The sequence below is a fragment of the Odontesthes bonariensis genome, chromosome 10 (assembly GCF_027942865.1).
Source record: "Odontesthes bonariensis isolate fOdoBon6 chromosome 10, fOdoBon6.hap1, whole genome shotgun sequence".
NCBI classification, from domain to species: domain Eukaryota; kingdom Metazoa; phylum Chordata; class Actinopteri; order Atheriniformes; family Atherinopsidae; genus Odontesthes; species Odontesthes bonariensis.
In genome coordinates, this window is record NC_134515.1 from 5,723,886 (window position 1) to 5,740,570 (window position 16,685).

Sequence of the window (16,685 nt, forward strand, 5' to 3'; positions counted from 1 at the left end):
TTTAAAAACACACACAAAAACTGCTAAATTTTCAATGTATGCAGTGCAAAGTGAAATATTCTATGGGGGATTATTAGGTCTGGGATATGTCATTGATGAGCTACAACATCAGTTTTTACAGCTTTTTAGTTTTTCTGCAATGGGAGATTACAGAAACGGTTCCCATAGACATCCATTATAATGAATACAGCATTATTCTAAAATGCTCCCACACTCCGTTTTGACCGCCTAATGTTTCTGTTTGTCGCCTCAAGTTTGTGTCAGGTCGAGCTCTCGCGGCTCGCGAGAATTTCGGGTCACGTTCAAGTACGTCCTGTGGGAAACGGTCTTAGATTACAATGTTCAATTAGTTGACAATTAATTTAATTTAGTCGAGAAAATTCTTATCGACAATTAATCGATAGTCGATTAACTGTTTACATCCCGAGTGGCTATCCACACGTTTGTTAATATCTCCTCTGCCCTCATCTTTCAGCAAAGCAGATGGGTAACATGATGTGGCCAAAGAGATCCTGCTTAAACAATGGTGCTCGAGTCCCTAAAGTTTGCGTGGGTACTCGTTTCTCCACTCACTGTGGTAACGGTGGGCTCTGGCTTGGTGATGGCAACGTGCTCAGAGACGGTGCGAGGAGCAACAGTATCCAGACCGCCGTCCTCCACTCCTCGGGGCGAGGCCTTGGGGGCTTTGGGTGTGTCCTCCCCCACCCGGGGAGGCTCCTCCTTAGTTGGGAGGCTGTGCTGGCTGCTGCCTGGCTGGCTCTTCTCCATGCAGGTAGGGCTGGAGGGCACAGCAACTTTAGCACCGCCCACTGCACCTTAAACAGGACAACGGAGCTTGTGGTTAGAAGCTGAAGCTCTGCAGTCAGTGGGGTCACATGGCACTGAAAGGATCAGATTATTGGCTAAATTACAATGAGAATGAGTTGAGCAAGGGTAATTCTCCTTGGATATATGGCGGTGAATGAATGGGATCAGAGGCACAAAGCGTGTCATACCCCGGTATGATAGGTGGCGCTGTACCCATTCCAACTGTTGCTAATAGAGCCACTTCCTGTTGACCTCTTCACCACCAACAACAACAACAACAAACTCAGGCATTGGAGAAAGATGGAGAACGCAGAGCAAGATGAAGCTACGTCCCTCTACATTTGCTCTGTGATGAGCTGCTTGTTGCACAAACTCGATGCCCAACGGAGCATTCTCCATCGCGTTGTTTGTTTCTTTCTGACGGCGACAACAACAGGAATATCGTCTCCTTTGACTCACGACCCCGGGAAAAAATCTCGAGCATGAACCGTCCACAAAACCGAGTAATCTCGGGGTCTTAATCCGATCCGATCCAATTTCTTGTAGATTAAGGTGTCTACATGAACTTAATAACTCGTTCTGATTGTAATTTAGCCAATAGTCTGATCCTTTCAGTGCCGTGTGACCCCACTGAGTAACACACAGGACGGGGCTAAACAACAGTTCTGAAGAAGTTTTTGGAAAACACAATAATTGTCATTTTCTACCAGAAAAACATTAAAAACAAGTTGTTACACTTTAACTGCTGTTAAATGGAATGAGTTCTTGATTGTTGACATTCTGACTCAATCAAATTGCATTAATTTAAAGAATCATCTTAAATTCTATAAATATTCTCACAAAACCTTAAGGCTACACAGACAGTCACCGATATCTAATTAATGACAAAGAGATGTATTAATTTATTACCGTTGTTCTGATTAAGGAACTTCACTCAATAATTTCATACAATAACAAACATTGTAGGAACATAACAGCCTTCAACACGTTTTCTCCTCCCTCGATGAATCACTTAAACAATGAATCCATGATTTATCCGAGCGTGAAAGCTTAGGTTTGTGACTGACGAGTAGGGGTGGAACGGTACAAAAAACTCACGGTTCGGTACGTACCCTACGGTTCGGTACATTTTCGGTACAGTGCCGAATGAGGCGTGTAGCGAGGTTCGAGCACATGTAATAGATATCTGAATCCTGCCTCTTCTACAGTGGAATATGGGCGCATAGCAGATGCGATGTAAATTCCAATTGCTTCGGTAATTTTTTTTGCTCTGCATGTATTCGTATCCAGGGGTTGCTGTAATACATTTGGGAGACGTAATTGGTCGGGTCTTTTCATGGTTCTATAGCAACACATCTGACGGAGGTGTGTGGTGGTCGGTAGCTACGACCCATGTCATGCTAGATGTTTACTTATACCACACAGACAGAACCGGCGCGTGTTTAATAAGTTAAACTTACACGTTGTCTCCTTTGTCTGCAGCGCTCTGCTCTCATTCCTTCATGAAACGAAGAAGTATCGCCTGCGCTTGATCCTGACTCTCTCTGTGTGCTCTTCCAGCCTCGATGTTAGACACCTGATGTGATCGTCCATGATTAATATCACCATCATGCAGACCATGAACACAGTGGCCTCCCCGCTCTCCATATTAGCTTCTTTGTGGTGTTTTTTCTTCTTTCGGGTATTGTTTTGTTCTGTTTAGTTGTTGAATGTGGCGCTAAACGGCTAACGGCTAACACGTCACTGACGCGCGCGGCACTCATGTGCGAATGCAGACTGAAACAGCTCCGCTGGGGAAGGACAGTTATCAGAACGAAATTCGAATGGGACAGTTCTGATAACTGCGTTCTTATAACGCACGGTATATGTATTCGTACCGAACCGTGACGGTTCGGTACGAATACATATACCGTGCCGGCCCTACTGACGAGTACATGTTAGAAAATCAAAATTCCACCAGGTGGAAGCCTGGCAGCAGACCTTGTGTGGCTGGGGCCTCCAGACCCCCCCAGCGCTGGCTGTGCCTCTTCTTCAGGGTGATGTCCAGGCGGGATGGGGTGAAGGAGTAGCTGCACTGCTCAGGCTGGATCAGGTTCCTGAAACGCAGGAGGCAGAAATGCATTCAGGTCAGATTCAAGGACAAAGTGTGGCGCAGTGAGGGGGGAACTGCTCTCATTATTCCCACCACCGTGTTTGAGGATGTTAAACAACTGATGTTTTAGGGACATTTGTGACATGAAGGATGTCAAATAAACAGAAGTAGAGCCATCATTAGGTCTTCCATTTTCTGCCAGGAAATGATCATATTAGCCTTTGAAATGACAGGTACTTCTGCCCCCTGATTGATGGACCCCCACTCACTCTCTCCTTCTCTTTTTCCTTTTCTGTCTTTTGTCCTCCTTTTTATTTATACTGAGCAGCTTACACACACGTGTACATATTACACGTATTCTACTTATTCAACTGCTATATATAGATGCCCTTAACTGTTAGTTAAGTATCCCCTCACAATTGTGTATTGTTCTGTAATTGTTGTAAAAAAACAACCAAAAACACTAGAGGAAGTGCACGTTTTTGTTTTTTTAACTCATCAAGATGCACATTATTTTTGACTGTATCAATATGTTTGCTCAAACTGACAGTGGCGATACAATGCTCAATGTAAATGTGGCTTTTAATTTATATTCCAATGTGCCTTACCTCCCAATAAAAATATTAAACAAACAAAAAAAAAAATGAAATGACAGGTAATGTGATTTAATGTGTTTGACAGTTTCTTCACGACTCATTAGCTCCAAATAATGGCTCCAAGTAGTTTGACACCAACACAAATCGTTGCCTGGAGCAAATGTCAACTCTGCTCCCTCCGGCAGCTCGTTTAAAGAAGATGTTTTAGTTACCTGAGTTTGACTTGCCACTTGAAAACTGTGTTTGGTCCACAGTCCGAATGAAGCCGAAGAAAGTTTGTGTCGCTGTAGGAAAATAAAACGGGATCATTAATCAACTTGTCCTTAAATTTTGGAAGATGTTACAACAACATTTCGTGAACGATTTCCCCACCTGGTCTGGAAGATGAGCGTGAAGTCCTGCTCTCTGAAGATGACCCTGGCCGTGTCCCTGCAGATTCCCTTCATATAAACATTCACCACCATCAGATCTGTGCCCTTCTCATACGAGTCGTTCTTCACAAGCTGCAGGTTGACCATCGGCTCTGGGGCTGCGAGGAGTTAAAGACACAGTCAACAAGTCCAGTTAGATGGTGAGTAAACTATCGCTGCTGAGCTGCTGTCAAACCAACCGGTCTGAGTTAAGTGCACGCGGTATTTTGTGTACATTTTGCCCGAGTTTTAACCAGAACAAAGAGATCCCATCACATCACCCCAGTTCTAAAGTCTTTACATCGGCTCCCGGTCAGATATGGAATAGATTTTAAAGTTCTGCTATGGTTTAGGTACAGAACACATGAATGACATGCTGGTAGAGTATAAACCCAGTAGAGCTCTGAGATCTGCTGACTCAGGTCAGATAGTGGAGCCCAGAGTTCAAACTGGACCCTGGGAAGCAGCTTTTAGCTGTTATGCTGCACACAACTGGAACAAACTACCAGCAGAACTGAAATCAGCCCCAACTGTAAAAACATTTCTCTTTCTGTGTGCTTATGGTTGAGTTTATATTTTTCTTTCTCCCCCTCTTCTTTGATTGCTTTTAACTGTGTTTTAATTTTTATTCTATTTTTTTTCTCTTTAAATTGCTTGTTTTTCTGTTCTTTTAAATGCCTCGTCTTTATGTAAAGCACACTGAGTTGCCTGTGTATGAAATGCGCTATATAAATAAAGATGCCTTGCCTTGCATAGATTCTGTGTCTGTCTGGGGCTACAAACAGAACAGGGAGGGGAAAAAAAGGATCTGAAACGTGCTAATCTGTTACTGGGATGACCGCTTTTCAATTAAAATGAGGGCCGACATGGAGTTCTCAAAATAAAATCAAAGACTTGGCAGAACATTTAATGGTAAATGTCAAAAATGTTAGTAAAAACATGTCAATCATCCCCCAAAACCCTCTAAACTAACCGTCCTGTTGCTTCATTTCCAGGGGCGGCTCTTCCTTTGACTGGTCCCGCTTCTCTTCTCCATCGCAGCTGTTCTGCTTCTGACTCAGACCCGGGGATTGGCCTTGTCTGGCAGCCACGCCAGCAGCCGGCACCGACGGCGTCTCTGTTGAGCCAAGCTGGAGGTGGGTCAGAGTTTCCTGCCCCGAGTCGTGCTCAGCAGGTTTTCTCTCCGGCTCCGAGTCTGTGCTGTCCCTCGGCCTTTGGGGGGAAGTCGAGTCCACCTCGCTGTTGAAGCAGTGAGTGGTGCTGACAGGAACGGCCGGCTGGTCGTCGCCGACATGTGCCGTCGCTCCGGGCGTGTCTGAGGAATGGTTTCTCGTCTCTACCGACTGAGTAAGAAAGGAGAAAAACAATATGCTGAAAAGATGGATTGGACCTTGCTCCCTCATTCCTCCGTTATCATGAAAACAGGTAACTTTACTCTAGTTTGAACCAAGACTTTGTAAAACACAATGCGACTCAACACTTCAGAGAGATACAAAGCATCTGCAGTTCGGACTTAGGTGACACTAAAAGCTGTGAAGACAGTTCGATGTACAACAGACATCGCACACAGTTGTCTCTTTCCCAGCTGGTTCATTTTTATCTGGCCATCTGCCGTCTGAACGAACCACAAAACGACTGAATTACACACCAGCTGTTTTAAAGAATTAAGCCTGATTTATAGTCGTCCGGGAAAGGCTACGGAAACCCTCCCGGAGACGCTCTCTCCGTCGCTTGCGTGCGTCGGCCAACATTCCTATCTATCAATCCGTCGAAGAGACGGAGACTCGCGGAGACTGCAAGGGTTGTGATTGGTCGGCTAACAACATCATTTCCGGAATCACTTTTCCAGTTTAGCCCCTTCCTCTCAGAACAACAACACCGCCATTTTTGAAAGAGTTTACTGTGTGGCTGGTCAACATTTAATCTCAAAACCAGATTACAGTAACTAAATGTCCCGTTTCCTTGACAATTAATTAATAAAGCTTGCTAGAGAAACCCAACTTTAACCCAGTTATTTTAATTCATTTGAACAGACTGAATGTTAAACCACTACTTTATTGCTGAATAATAGCTTATAATAAGAGCTTAAACAACTGCTCAGCCCACCAGTGTTCCCAACGTTAGCTGACGGCTGCTAACATCGTTTTCACAGCGATTTAAAGGCTGCGTACTATGCTAGCCCTACCAACCTTATTCTTAAAATAATTATGATTACAATGAATTGAATTCCAATTGGCTTGAATTGGACTATACTATTTAAGTGCCTTGAGATGACATTTGTTGTAATTTGGCGCTATATAAATAAAACTGAATTGAATTGTTGTTGTTGCTGCAGAGTCTGCAGTATGTGAAAAGTACTAGATGCTGCACTGATTTGGAATAAATTCTCCAGCATGCATCTGACCAGTCTACGTCGGACACTATATCCCACAATGCACTGCGCTCCCACATTAATATAATGCTTATTTTGTGTTTCCTGCTCCAATTTTGTCCGGGCAGGAAATTACTGCACAGCAGGTCATGCCAGAAAAGAAGAACATTTCAAATTTAATCATTCATTACAGTCAGTATCGTTGTTATTATTGTTGTTGTATTTCAGCTGAATGGCTAACAATACATCAGATAACTTTAGTTCGGTAGTACGCAGTGTGCAGTCGATACTACGGATCACCTGGTGTGTCATGGGCGGTTTGGAAAACAGCCAAAGTTTCTGCCAGGATGCATTTTGTTGAGCTGAATAGAACACCAATAATAAAGGATAAGCACATGATTATTTGACGGGGGGGTTCCAAATGGGACGTCAGAATGGTGTAAGATTAATAGCTGACAGCTGTTCACTCCGTGCAACCCCCTGGAGTTTAGGTTTCCACTGGCATCAGGCTGCCAGGACGCTGGGGTACGAGAGACCGAAGGTGACGGAGTGCACGCAAACCGTCCAACACATGCAAGAACTGAGCTCTACAAGTCCGCTGTCCTAATTTCATACTTCATTTCTCATGTCGTTCTCCATTTGCTCTCCCTCTCCGGCATCGCTGTTATACAGTGTGCAGAGGAACTATATCAGCTATAATAATAATATAATATAATATAATAATAATATCAGCTGATCCTCTGGTGTTAGGTTGTTTTTTGGGTCTTATTTAATGATTCATTAGTAAACTACCAACTTTATTATGTTCTATTCCGTTGTGTGATGGCAAACTTTACAGCACTATGAAAATAATGTTAGTAATCATTAGTAAATGTTAGCTATAATGTATGAAGCCACTGTGCTCAGTTTTCCTGCACTGGTTCTCCTCACACCACAAGTTCATTTCTCTGACCAACAACTTTTGATTTTAAGGCTGTGGCCCGTTGAGTACAGTCACAAACTTTTCTGCATCGAAATTGAGAGTTTAAACTTTCAGCTTTTAGTGTAATTTACTGACTTAATCTTTATGCTTTTTAATAAAGAACAAAAACAAACAAAATAAGAATTGCCATCCTGTCTAATAATGATGACAGGCCTGAAAGGTGAAAGCAGGTTGATGCCGTTTCTGTCTGAAAGGGAGATGCACACATATGCTGCTCAGCAGCACATTGGGACATATGGTGTTTAACCTAAGTTTTATGGTTGTTGACTTTGCTCTGCAACTGCAAACTAACATGGGCTCACTCAGATGCTTTGCTTCAGTATTTGTGTACATTACTGAAACAACAAATGACTCTACTTTAAACCCACACAGTGCACGGATCCCACCTGAACTCTGCTGGCAGCAGCCACGTCCAGTCCGACTTCCTGGCCGCTGTCCTGTCCTTCTGCTCGGTTGTCTGCCTCCCTGCGTTGTGTCGGAGGACTCCGACAGGCGGGCTGGTGTGCATGTAGGGCTTTACCATTTTCTGCCGTAGACTTAACAGAGGGCGGGTCCCTCTCAGCCTCTTTTGTCGTTTTGGGCAGCCGTACAGTTGTGCGCTTTGCACTGGGTTCCTGAGGCTGCTGCTGCTCACCTTTGGTGACAGTAACAGGTTTGCTGGGGGCGTTTGAGCCATCTCCAGCTGCGCTTTTCCCCCCTACAGAGTCCGTAGCGGCCTTATCGCAGGGTTTATTTTTCAAGCAGCGCTTGACACCCCGCTCGGCTTTGCCGCTGCTGCGTCTCGGCTCGCTGTGTGTCGGAGAAGAGGGAGGCTTGGGATGACATTGTGGCTGCGGTGTTGATGGTTTGGGTTTCTCTGACGACTCCAGTGTAACAGCTTTCGTGTCACATTTGGTCTCTCTGGGTGCCGCCTCCTTCTCCTTCTTGTTTGACTGAAGCAGACGGGAACAAACAGACGTTTAGTCAACCTTTTCTGACATGCCTACTCTTCAGAGGACAAACAGTTTGTGACATCCCCGCACAACGCCCTAAATCCTTAGCAATTATTCAGTCAATTATCCGCGGAAAGTCTGAACACAGACGCATTCAGGCGAGGAGAGAAAACAGACTCACCTTCAGGGAAGGCCAAATGTGAAAGGGAATCTTCTTATGCATGATAAGGTGCAGGAAACCACCCTTTTCCTTGTATTGGACTTTGCTACATGAGGCTTCAATTTCCTCCTGCAACTGGCAGTTCCACTGCCGCCCATCTGAGAAACGAAGACAGGTTCACAAACTTTTCAGTCTGGTTTTTGTGAGATTATTCTAGTTCTGACTTTGATTTATTGATCCTCTTACCTGGGAAGGACACAGTGCAGTGTGTATCTGTGAACGTGGTGTTGATATCCTCTATCCTCTGCACGCCCTCCCCACAGCGCAGCCTGACAGTCACTTCATTAACATTCTGCTTCCAGTCCACAAACACATCTGAGGAAATAAAACAGCAGGAGCAGCACCGACGTTAAAGCGTTAGAGGAACTTTAAAAATCATCCTCTTCTTCAGAAACCCGAGTAATGGTGGTGCTGATACTTTCAAGATCAAATAAGGGAGAAACCACCCGGCAAAAACGGGACACAGGGTCAATGAATTACGAAAAAAAGAAAGAAAAGAAAATCTAAAGATCAAAACGAGAGTTTACCAAACGGACTCAAAAGCAGTCATCAGCAGAACATACCGTCTCATTGCTTCTGCCCTTTAACAGTGTAGTCACACAGACAGACTGAAATACACCTGCTTAAAAATTCAGATGGACCATACCAGTGCACTCATGTGCCCGGGCCCGCCGAGGCAGACAGGGAGCAGCGACTGAAGGCAGGACATCTAAAATGATCTGAACACCATAAAACTCCAAGCCAACAACTGCATGTAAACAAATTATCAGCTTATTTCTTTGGAAAGCATTCAAGAGCCCAAACATTTCCAAAAATAATTAAAAACACCTACCATTTTTCATAGTGATCTAGGACACGTGGCAGCGATTCAGAATAAAATTGACATTTAAAGCCGCGCGACAAGTAGCGACTCCTCTGACAAGATAAAGAGGGCATGTATGGATCCTCCAGCCTTCAACAACAACTGGAGGGCTTCAACTTTCCCACACTTACTCCTTCCTATCTCTCCCTCTGACTTAACCACCCTTGAAAGGTCAGGAGCAACACTCAATCCCTCCCAGATGGTGACCGTCGCGCTCCCAGTGGAGCCACACCACAGTGGCTAAAACAACAGGACTTCCCACACAAGCTTAATACCCGAGCACTATTTTTATTTATTTTATTTTATTCGCTTGTTTTTACTACTTTAATTGTTTTTTTTCCATATCTTTACTGTATGCTGCTGCAACAAAACAATTTCCCAAATTGGGATTAATAAAGTATCTATCTATCTATCTACCTATCTATCTATCTATCTATAAAATCTACCATTGCAGAGCATGCGGCGCTTCGTTTTAGCCCCCCACCTCACGCCGTGTTACAACCACCGGCTCTTTAAGCACACACACCAGATCAAACACGGTTTCCAACTACATTAAGCAACTTTGATTTATTTATTTTTCTTTCTTTCCTTTCAGCAATTTAAAAATACCACCTTTTGGTCAAACTTAAATGGCTTTCTAAAAAAAGACGGTCCCACGCAGAGTGGAACACCTCCTGTCTGCATGACCGTAACGGTCCCAATATGGGATCACGTCAAATTTAGCGGCAGCTAATATGGAGAAAGGACTAGATGTGGTGACGGCAAACTACTCAGCTGCCGTCTGTTCGGTAAGCGGCAAAATGAACGAGCAGCAGAAAGAGAAGCAGCAGAGAGAGAAAGAAAAACAATAAAAGGAAAAAGTATGTTGCATTTTGTCATATTTTAGCCTCTTTGTTTATTCTGTCACCCTGCAAAACATTTAGGAGGTTGCCTCAAGAGACACCTGAAGGGGGCGTGGCCTTGTGTGATGATGCAGCTGTCACACATCATGTTTAGTTGGCATCTGTTTAAAATGAGAGCGTTCAATGTTAAAAAAATTCCTGTCAACTCGCCTCTACACACAGACAAATAAAGGAGCAGGAGGAGGAATCGAGGGTGTAAATATTGGGGAAATGATACTGGGAAAGTCGGTGCTTTTCTAAGAATGGTGGAAACCATAACACATCATTCATACTAGGGCTGGGCAACGATTAAAATGTTTAATCTAATTAATCACATGATTTCCCTGATTAATCACATTTGTACGCAAAATCCAAAAATGAATCCAAAAGTAGTGTATAGCCTTTAGCATTTAGTTTTATTTTAAATGTGCTGCCATATGAATGAAAGTGCCATAACATTTGTTGTGCAAACACACTTTTAACATCAGCATCTTTCTGTAGTTTTTATGTAGAAGCCTCGCTCCACTGTCTGTTTCCTTGAATGACTTGCTGCTATCAGTTGTGTGTTTTGCCTTTAAGTGATATTTTAGACTGGAACTACTACGCTGAGAAGACAATTCAACTTGGCAGTGTTTACAGATGACTTTGGTTCTGTTGACTCCGACGTCTGGAAGAACTTTAAAATGAAAATGGCCGAGTAAAAGTTCCGTACCCTTCTCCATGTTTGGTGGATCCGCCGATTACTTTCTTTTCCTGTTCCACAGCAGACAGCAACAGACTTTTACAATAATAAAATAAATAATAAAACCTGCGTTAATGCGCGTTAAAATATTTATTGACGTTAAATAATTAAAGAGTTAACGAGATAATAACGAGTTAACTCGCCCAGCCCTAATTTATACGCTAGGACACGTCAACAATGCCCCAAGGAGACGGAGACGCCATTTAAACAGCGGTACACACACACACACACCCATCTCACCATCTCTACCATTTTAAATTTTTTTTGGGATGGGCGAGCAGGTGACGCCAGCATTACAAGCTTTTACATTTTGATGTAAACGGTATTGAAATATAATATTAGTGCAAATTGAGTAACTCAAAAGAAAAGCCAAAGGTTTCTCAGGTCATTTTCAATTCACATCTATAGTTTCTTCTGTTCTGATGTTTCCAGATGCTGCTCAGCTTTTTAAAATGACGCTTTGGATCTTAATGGGTTAAATGGTAGAATATTTTTCCTCTCACATACTCACTGATGCTGAAGGCAGCTGCTGTGCTCTGGTTCTCTTCAAGCTACGAGACTGATGATCAACATTTCTGGACCAGCTGTCCAACATCTTAGCTGTGGCAGCATTGTAACCATGACTGTAAACTATAATCAACACTCTTTCTCCTCAGAGCCTGTCGCATTAAAAGGGAGTGTTGGAGACTGTTTTTCATGGAAACTATTTAAAGTTTGGTCAAAAGGTTGCTGGATCTTTGAGAAAGTAGTCACTAAAGTGCTGTGAAGTGCTGCTAAAGCTAGAGACAAAGTACATTCTTACTCCCACATATGATTTTAGTCGGTTAGATGTCGGTTTTACAGGCGCTAATAACACAAAAGTGTGTGATCACAATGTGTTATTCTTATCATTTATTAGGGATGTAACGGTTACCGGTATGACGGTAAACCACGATAAAAAGTGTTGACGATAACAATTACCGCGTTCATTTCAAATATCATTAATATCACGGTTAATAACACAATATGAAAACCGTGAGTTTAATCCTTCCCGGCCTCATCTGAGTTCTTAATTTGTCGCGCATGCTCACTGGGCAGCCTACAACGTGCATTTCAGAGCTAGACGGGTGCACAGTTAAGTTGCGTTTATCATACAGTTGTAGGCTACAGTATCTATTTGCATGCGTAGAGCCAACGATTTTCCTAGATAACGGAAAACGGATGGAAATCGCGGAATGTACCCTTTGAAACGGAATTGTAACTTTCAGATGGAAAAATAATTCAAAATCGCCCAAATTTACCTGTGTTTTGCCCTGTAAGATTGTATTTCAACCCGTTAGACTGTATTTCGCTCTGTAACACTGCATTTCGTTTTAAAATAAACACAACAACATTCGCAGTCTGAAACTGTGCAGACTTGCCGCGGCCAAAACGCATGATAGCGGAGGACTCCACTCGGAGCAGAACACAGTCATATCAGATTCGGAAATGGTTCAAAAGCCGATGTTTTTGATAAAATTTTGCAATATAATAAACACTGTTGCACTTTTTTCCAGCTTGTGTAGGCCTATCAGTGCTTTCTGAACAGATTGAACAAACTTTTAAAAATACCGCGATAATACCGAAAGCCGTGATCATTTTGGTCACTATAACCGTGAGGTTCAATTTTCATACCGTTACACCCTTATAATTTATCAGTTTAAGTAAAAAAAAACAAAACAAATCAACTAATAATTTAAAAGTTTCAACATTTTATGTGATCTTACCTTTCTTGACCTCTGCAAGAACTCCATCCACTGCTGCGACAGCTGCTCTCTTGGCCTCTCTGCTCTCCTGGTTGGCCCTGTCCTTCTGCTTCTTCTTACTGGTACTGGAGGCCAGTTCTGAGCCGTTCTCCCTGCCACTGGCTCCTCTCTGCTGAGCCCCACCACGACGGCCCACCGACTCACTACCTCCGCTGCTGGCCATCTTCAGGCACTTGGCACTAACAGGCCGCCCGTCGCTGGAATCACTACCGCTGCTGGGGTCTGGATCTGAGGTGTGCCTCTTCCTGCCTGGCCCAGCTATCTTGGCGATGATACTGGTCTGAACTCTCCCACAACAGAATCAGCAAGGGATGGGGGACCTAAAGCAGATGGCAGAGATAGATTTAACAACCAAGAGGTCAATCTAACATTAATGTAAATAAATGATATGGCAGCAACGTGTCATCAGCACAGGCTCCAGCAGAATGCAAAGTTAAACAACTTTAAAGTCTGTAATCTACCTTCCCTAGTTTAAAGGCTAATGCACACAAACAAATGGGAAGGTTGAAGGGGCACTAGGTAGCATTTTCACCTAAAATTATAGCCTTCAGGAGTTTAACAAAGGTTAAACAAGTCAAAGGTAAGCGAATGAAGCCTGTCTCGCTCCCAACAGGGGTCTGTATGCTGAAAATCCCATATGTAACTTCGGCAGGAGCGACCCGCTTCTGAAGTGTTGTGATGCGCGAGAAGAGTCGTTTGTGTTTACGGCACTTGGCTAGGTACTGTATGCTAGCTGTAGTTGTAGCTATGTGTTCACTTGCGTTGAAGAGCCAACACCAAGCGTTTCATATTCTGCCTTTCACAGACTGAATATGAAACGTTCGATGTTGGTACTTCCCATCTTTGTGAAATTTCTCCAAGCGTGATCTTGTTCATCTACCATAGTGACCTGCGTTTTAGATTGTAAAGAGACAGGTGATGACGGTGCTGTAATTCCTCCTGAGTTCGAGACGTAGCCTAGCTTCAGGAAATACACGGACTGACCTGATTAGAATAAGAATAGCGTTTTGATCCGAACAAGAATTGCTATCTACAAATGAAAATTGATTAATTTGTGATTATAATCGGAATAGTGTAGAGCTAGTCTGCGTTTATTGCGGCGTGTATGTTGGTAGTGCCTGCGCGCATCTGTCTAAGATGTAACTTTTGTAAGTGTCTGCTAATACAAAGGAATCCCTCCACGAATACACCATGATGAGGGAAGAATCCCATTCAAGATCAGCAACAGTCCATCCATACATCCATACATCCATTATCTGCCGCTTGTCCGGGGATCGGGTCGCGGGGGCAGCAGCCTGAGCAGAGAAACCCAGACGAGCTGTCCCCGGCCACTTCCTCCAGCAACAGGATTATAGCATATTATCTTGAGTTCTCTCTACAGAAAATCTCTGATTATAGTATCTTACGTGGGCAGTCTACACTTGTGAATCAGATGACCTAACTGCACTGACTGAATAACACAACGGCAGCATTCGCCACATGGTTAGTTAGTGGGTGTGTACAGGTGGGCATTTTTACGACAGTGTAGAATTTCAGTTTGACCAATAGAGATCGCTATACTGCCGCTAAACTACCTTGTATCCCTTTAACTGCTTTAAGCCAATTAGGAGCAGGTATCAAATGACAATGCTGTGTTGAAGGGGAACGTGGCCATTATGTCTTACAAAGGAACTGTAGATGCTCGAAGAAGTTCTGGAAAGACATTGTTGCTCTGATATCCAACTATATCGATTTCCTTCTTTTCTTTGAAATTTTTTTGTTTGGTATCACAGATTTCAAGGCGAAATATTCCTCTCCCACATACCCTATCAATCTAATATTGTTGCTTGCTAAATTTCATATTCATAAAAGTAAAATAATGCACAGGAAACCACTTTTTGACCTCTTCGTAATAGATGTAAAATTGTATCTTGACTCAATCTCGAATTAAATGAACAAAAAGGCTATAAAAACAATAAGTATTTGGAAAGACTATAACTTATTTTTGTAACTCGCATTTACTTGTGTAATTATTATTTTTTTTCCTTTTTTCTCTCTTCTGTTCAAACAGTTTTCTATCGTATTTTTTAACTATGTTTTTCTTTCATTTTATGTCCTTTGTTCATTACTGTACACTATTTATTTCATGACTACTGTTACTGTGATATTGTGAAGATAAATAAAGTTTATTAAAAAAATATATAAATTATGTCTTACAAAAAAAATTAGCCTGGTTTAATTTTCTTAACATGGCAACACCAAGCTTGCTAGTCCGGACAGTCAATTGGCAAACAATAAACAACAGCCAAATGACCCATTTTACTAGCTAATCAGTAACTGCTTAATAAGACGTAGGCAGTGTTTATTCCGCTAGCTTAGCTAGCTTAACGAGGCTTCCTCTCCTCTGAGGAGCTAGCTTAGCAACTGGAGAGCCAAGCGACTGAAGAGGTTCGATTGTTTTGTTGTACATCTGTTTAATGTTACCACTTTAAACGGGGTTTAAACTCAACGTGCTACACAACCTTTAACGGTTGAATCAACTGTCAAGGTCTTTCCAACAAGCACTAGGCTCTCCGTTTACTACCGCATCGTTCCAAAATAATGCAAGTTAATGGCCATGGGTTGATGTATATTGTCGCTAAAGATGATCTCCGCTTGTATCTTCCGGCAGAGCGTCGGACAGGTCGTCCAATCAAACGCTCCCCACTGTCTCCGAGCAGCTAATGTCATTAGCCACATGCTAACTGCAGCTGAAACGAAACAGTTCGATATGGCGCCGTGTTTATACTAAAAAAAAAAAAACACAACGTGACATGTCGTGGGAACCAACGCCCGTCTGTTAAAAAAAACCCCAAAACCATCGTGACACAAAGACAGGAGACTTACGGAAGTTTAGTGATGCGATAATCCCGTCTGAAAACACAATAGCGTTCGACTCCTTGTGCTTCGTCCGGGTGCTACTGTGATCCTTCACGGCCGCGGGCCGCAGTGCTCCAACCCGGACTCAAAACCCCCCCGTTGTACACGGTATTTTTTAGATTAAATTACATCTAACCAGGACCCATTTCTGTAAATGAGCAAGATATTTCCAGTCCTCAAGCAGAATGCATCAAGTGTGCGCCTGTTTAGTCCGCTAATGTCATTCGGCCTCCGCGGGGTGAGCCTACTTTGTTGGGAATAAAATAAACGGCTGCCCGGCCAGAGCTGAAATGAGTGCGCGTCTAAGCTACTTCCTGGCTGACGCGTTCACATGATCTGGGACTTTTTTTTTTTTTTTTTCCCACTCAAATTTCTCTCCGTGCTGTGTTTCAGCACAGCCTTGGATGGAGTATGCATTTGGTATATATTGTTATTAAAAAAAAAATAGCAAGTTCTGAAAGTGGTTCCTTTGTTTTTTTTATTTTATTTTTTATTTTTATTTATTTTAATACTTTATTTTAACAGAAATAAGTATACAACAAACAAACGAATGAAGTATACAATATAACATGACAGTTATGTAAACAAACAAACAACCATGGGTGTTAGATGAAAACATGCAAAGATGTACATATAGAAATTGTCTTTAGAGCCTTTTCATTAGTAGAGTCTGTTATTGATTTAAAATATAGTTCTATATCTTTAATAAAATGGGGAAAATATGGCATTTATGAATAGAAAATTTAGAAAAAGAATAAGCAAGTTTATTATAAAAAAAACATTTAGCATCCTTTCTGGGGAAGCTATAGAAACAAAATAAAACATTTTCCCAGCATAAGGAAAAATTCCTTAAAATATGAAAGTTGCTCCTTTGTTTGTCCAAAATGTTCAGACCACATCCTACAAATGCGTCCGTCCGTTCAATCCGATCCACTCTCCAGGTGATGATAAGACTATTTGGGTTGCATACATAAATAAATGTGAGTTTATTTAAGTAATTGCACACTGACAAACACAGAAAACGTGTGGCAGGATAGCATTGGAGCAAAGGAACCCAGTGGTGTCCAGAATGAGCCGCGGGAAATAACGCCCTGGCATCCCCAAATCC

At 42.6% G+C, this 16,685-nt stretch overlaps 1 protein-coding gene across 5 annotated transcripts in view; it reads right to left on the bottom strand.

The window, feature by feature from the left end:
- The window catches only part of usp19 (ubiquitin specific peptidase 19), a 31,338-nt gene extending 15,455 nt beyond the window's left edge, over positions 1–15,883 (bottom strand). For 2 of the 5 annotated variants that reach the window (XM_075476026.1, XM_075476023.1), the window contains exons 1-10: positions 15,545–15,883; positions 12,641–12,999; positions 8,597–8,725; positions 8,372–8,508; positions 7,645–8,190; positions 4,879–5,248; positions 3,868–4,024; positions 3,708–3,779; positions 2,788–2,903; positions 574–809 (exon numbers count right to left, since the gene is read on the bottom strand). In XM_075476026.1, coding sequence (XP_075332141.1) covers positions 574–809; positions 2,788–2,903; positions 3,708–3,779; positions 3,868–4,024; positions 4,879–5,248; positions 7,645–8,190; positions 8,372–8,508; positions 8,597–8,725; positions 12,641–12,842 — 1,965 coding nt within the window. In that variant the 5' untranslated portion in view covers positions 12,843–12,999; positions 15,545–15,883. Of the gene's footprint in view, positions 1–573; positions 816–2,787; positions 2,904–3,707; positions 3,780–3,867; positions 4,025–4,878; positions 5,249–7,644; positions 8,191–8,371; positions 8,509–8,596; positions 8,726–9,242; positions 9,368–12,640; positions 13,000–15,544 lie in introns of those variants that run through there. The other 3 variants (XM_075476025.1, XM_075476022.1, XM_075476027.1) reach the window with 2 other exon arrangements.
- Positions 15,884–16,685: the final 802 nt, after the last annotated feature.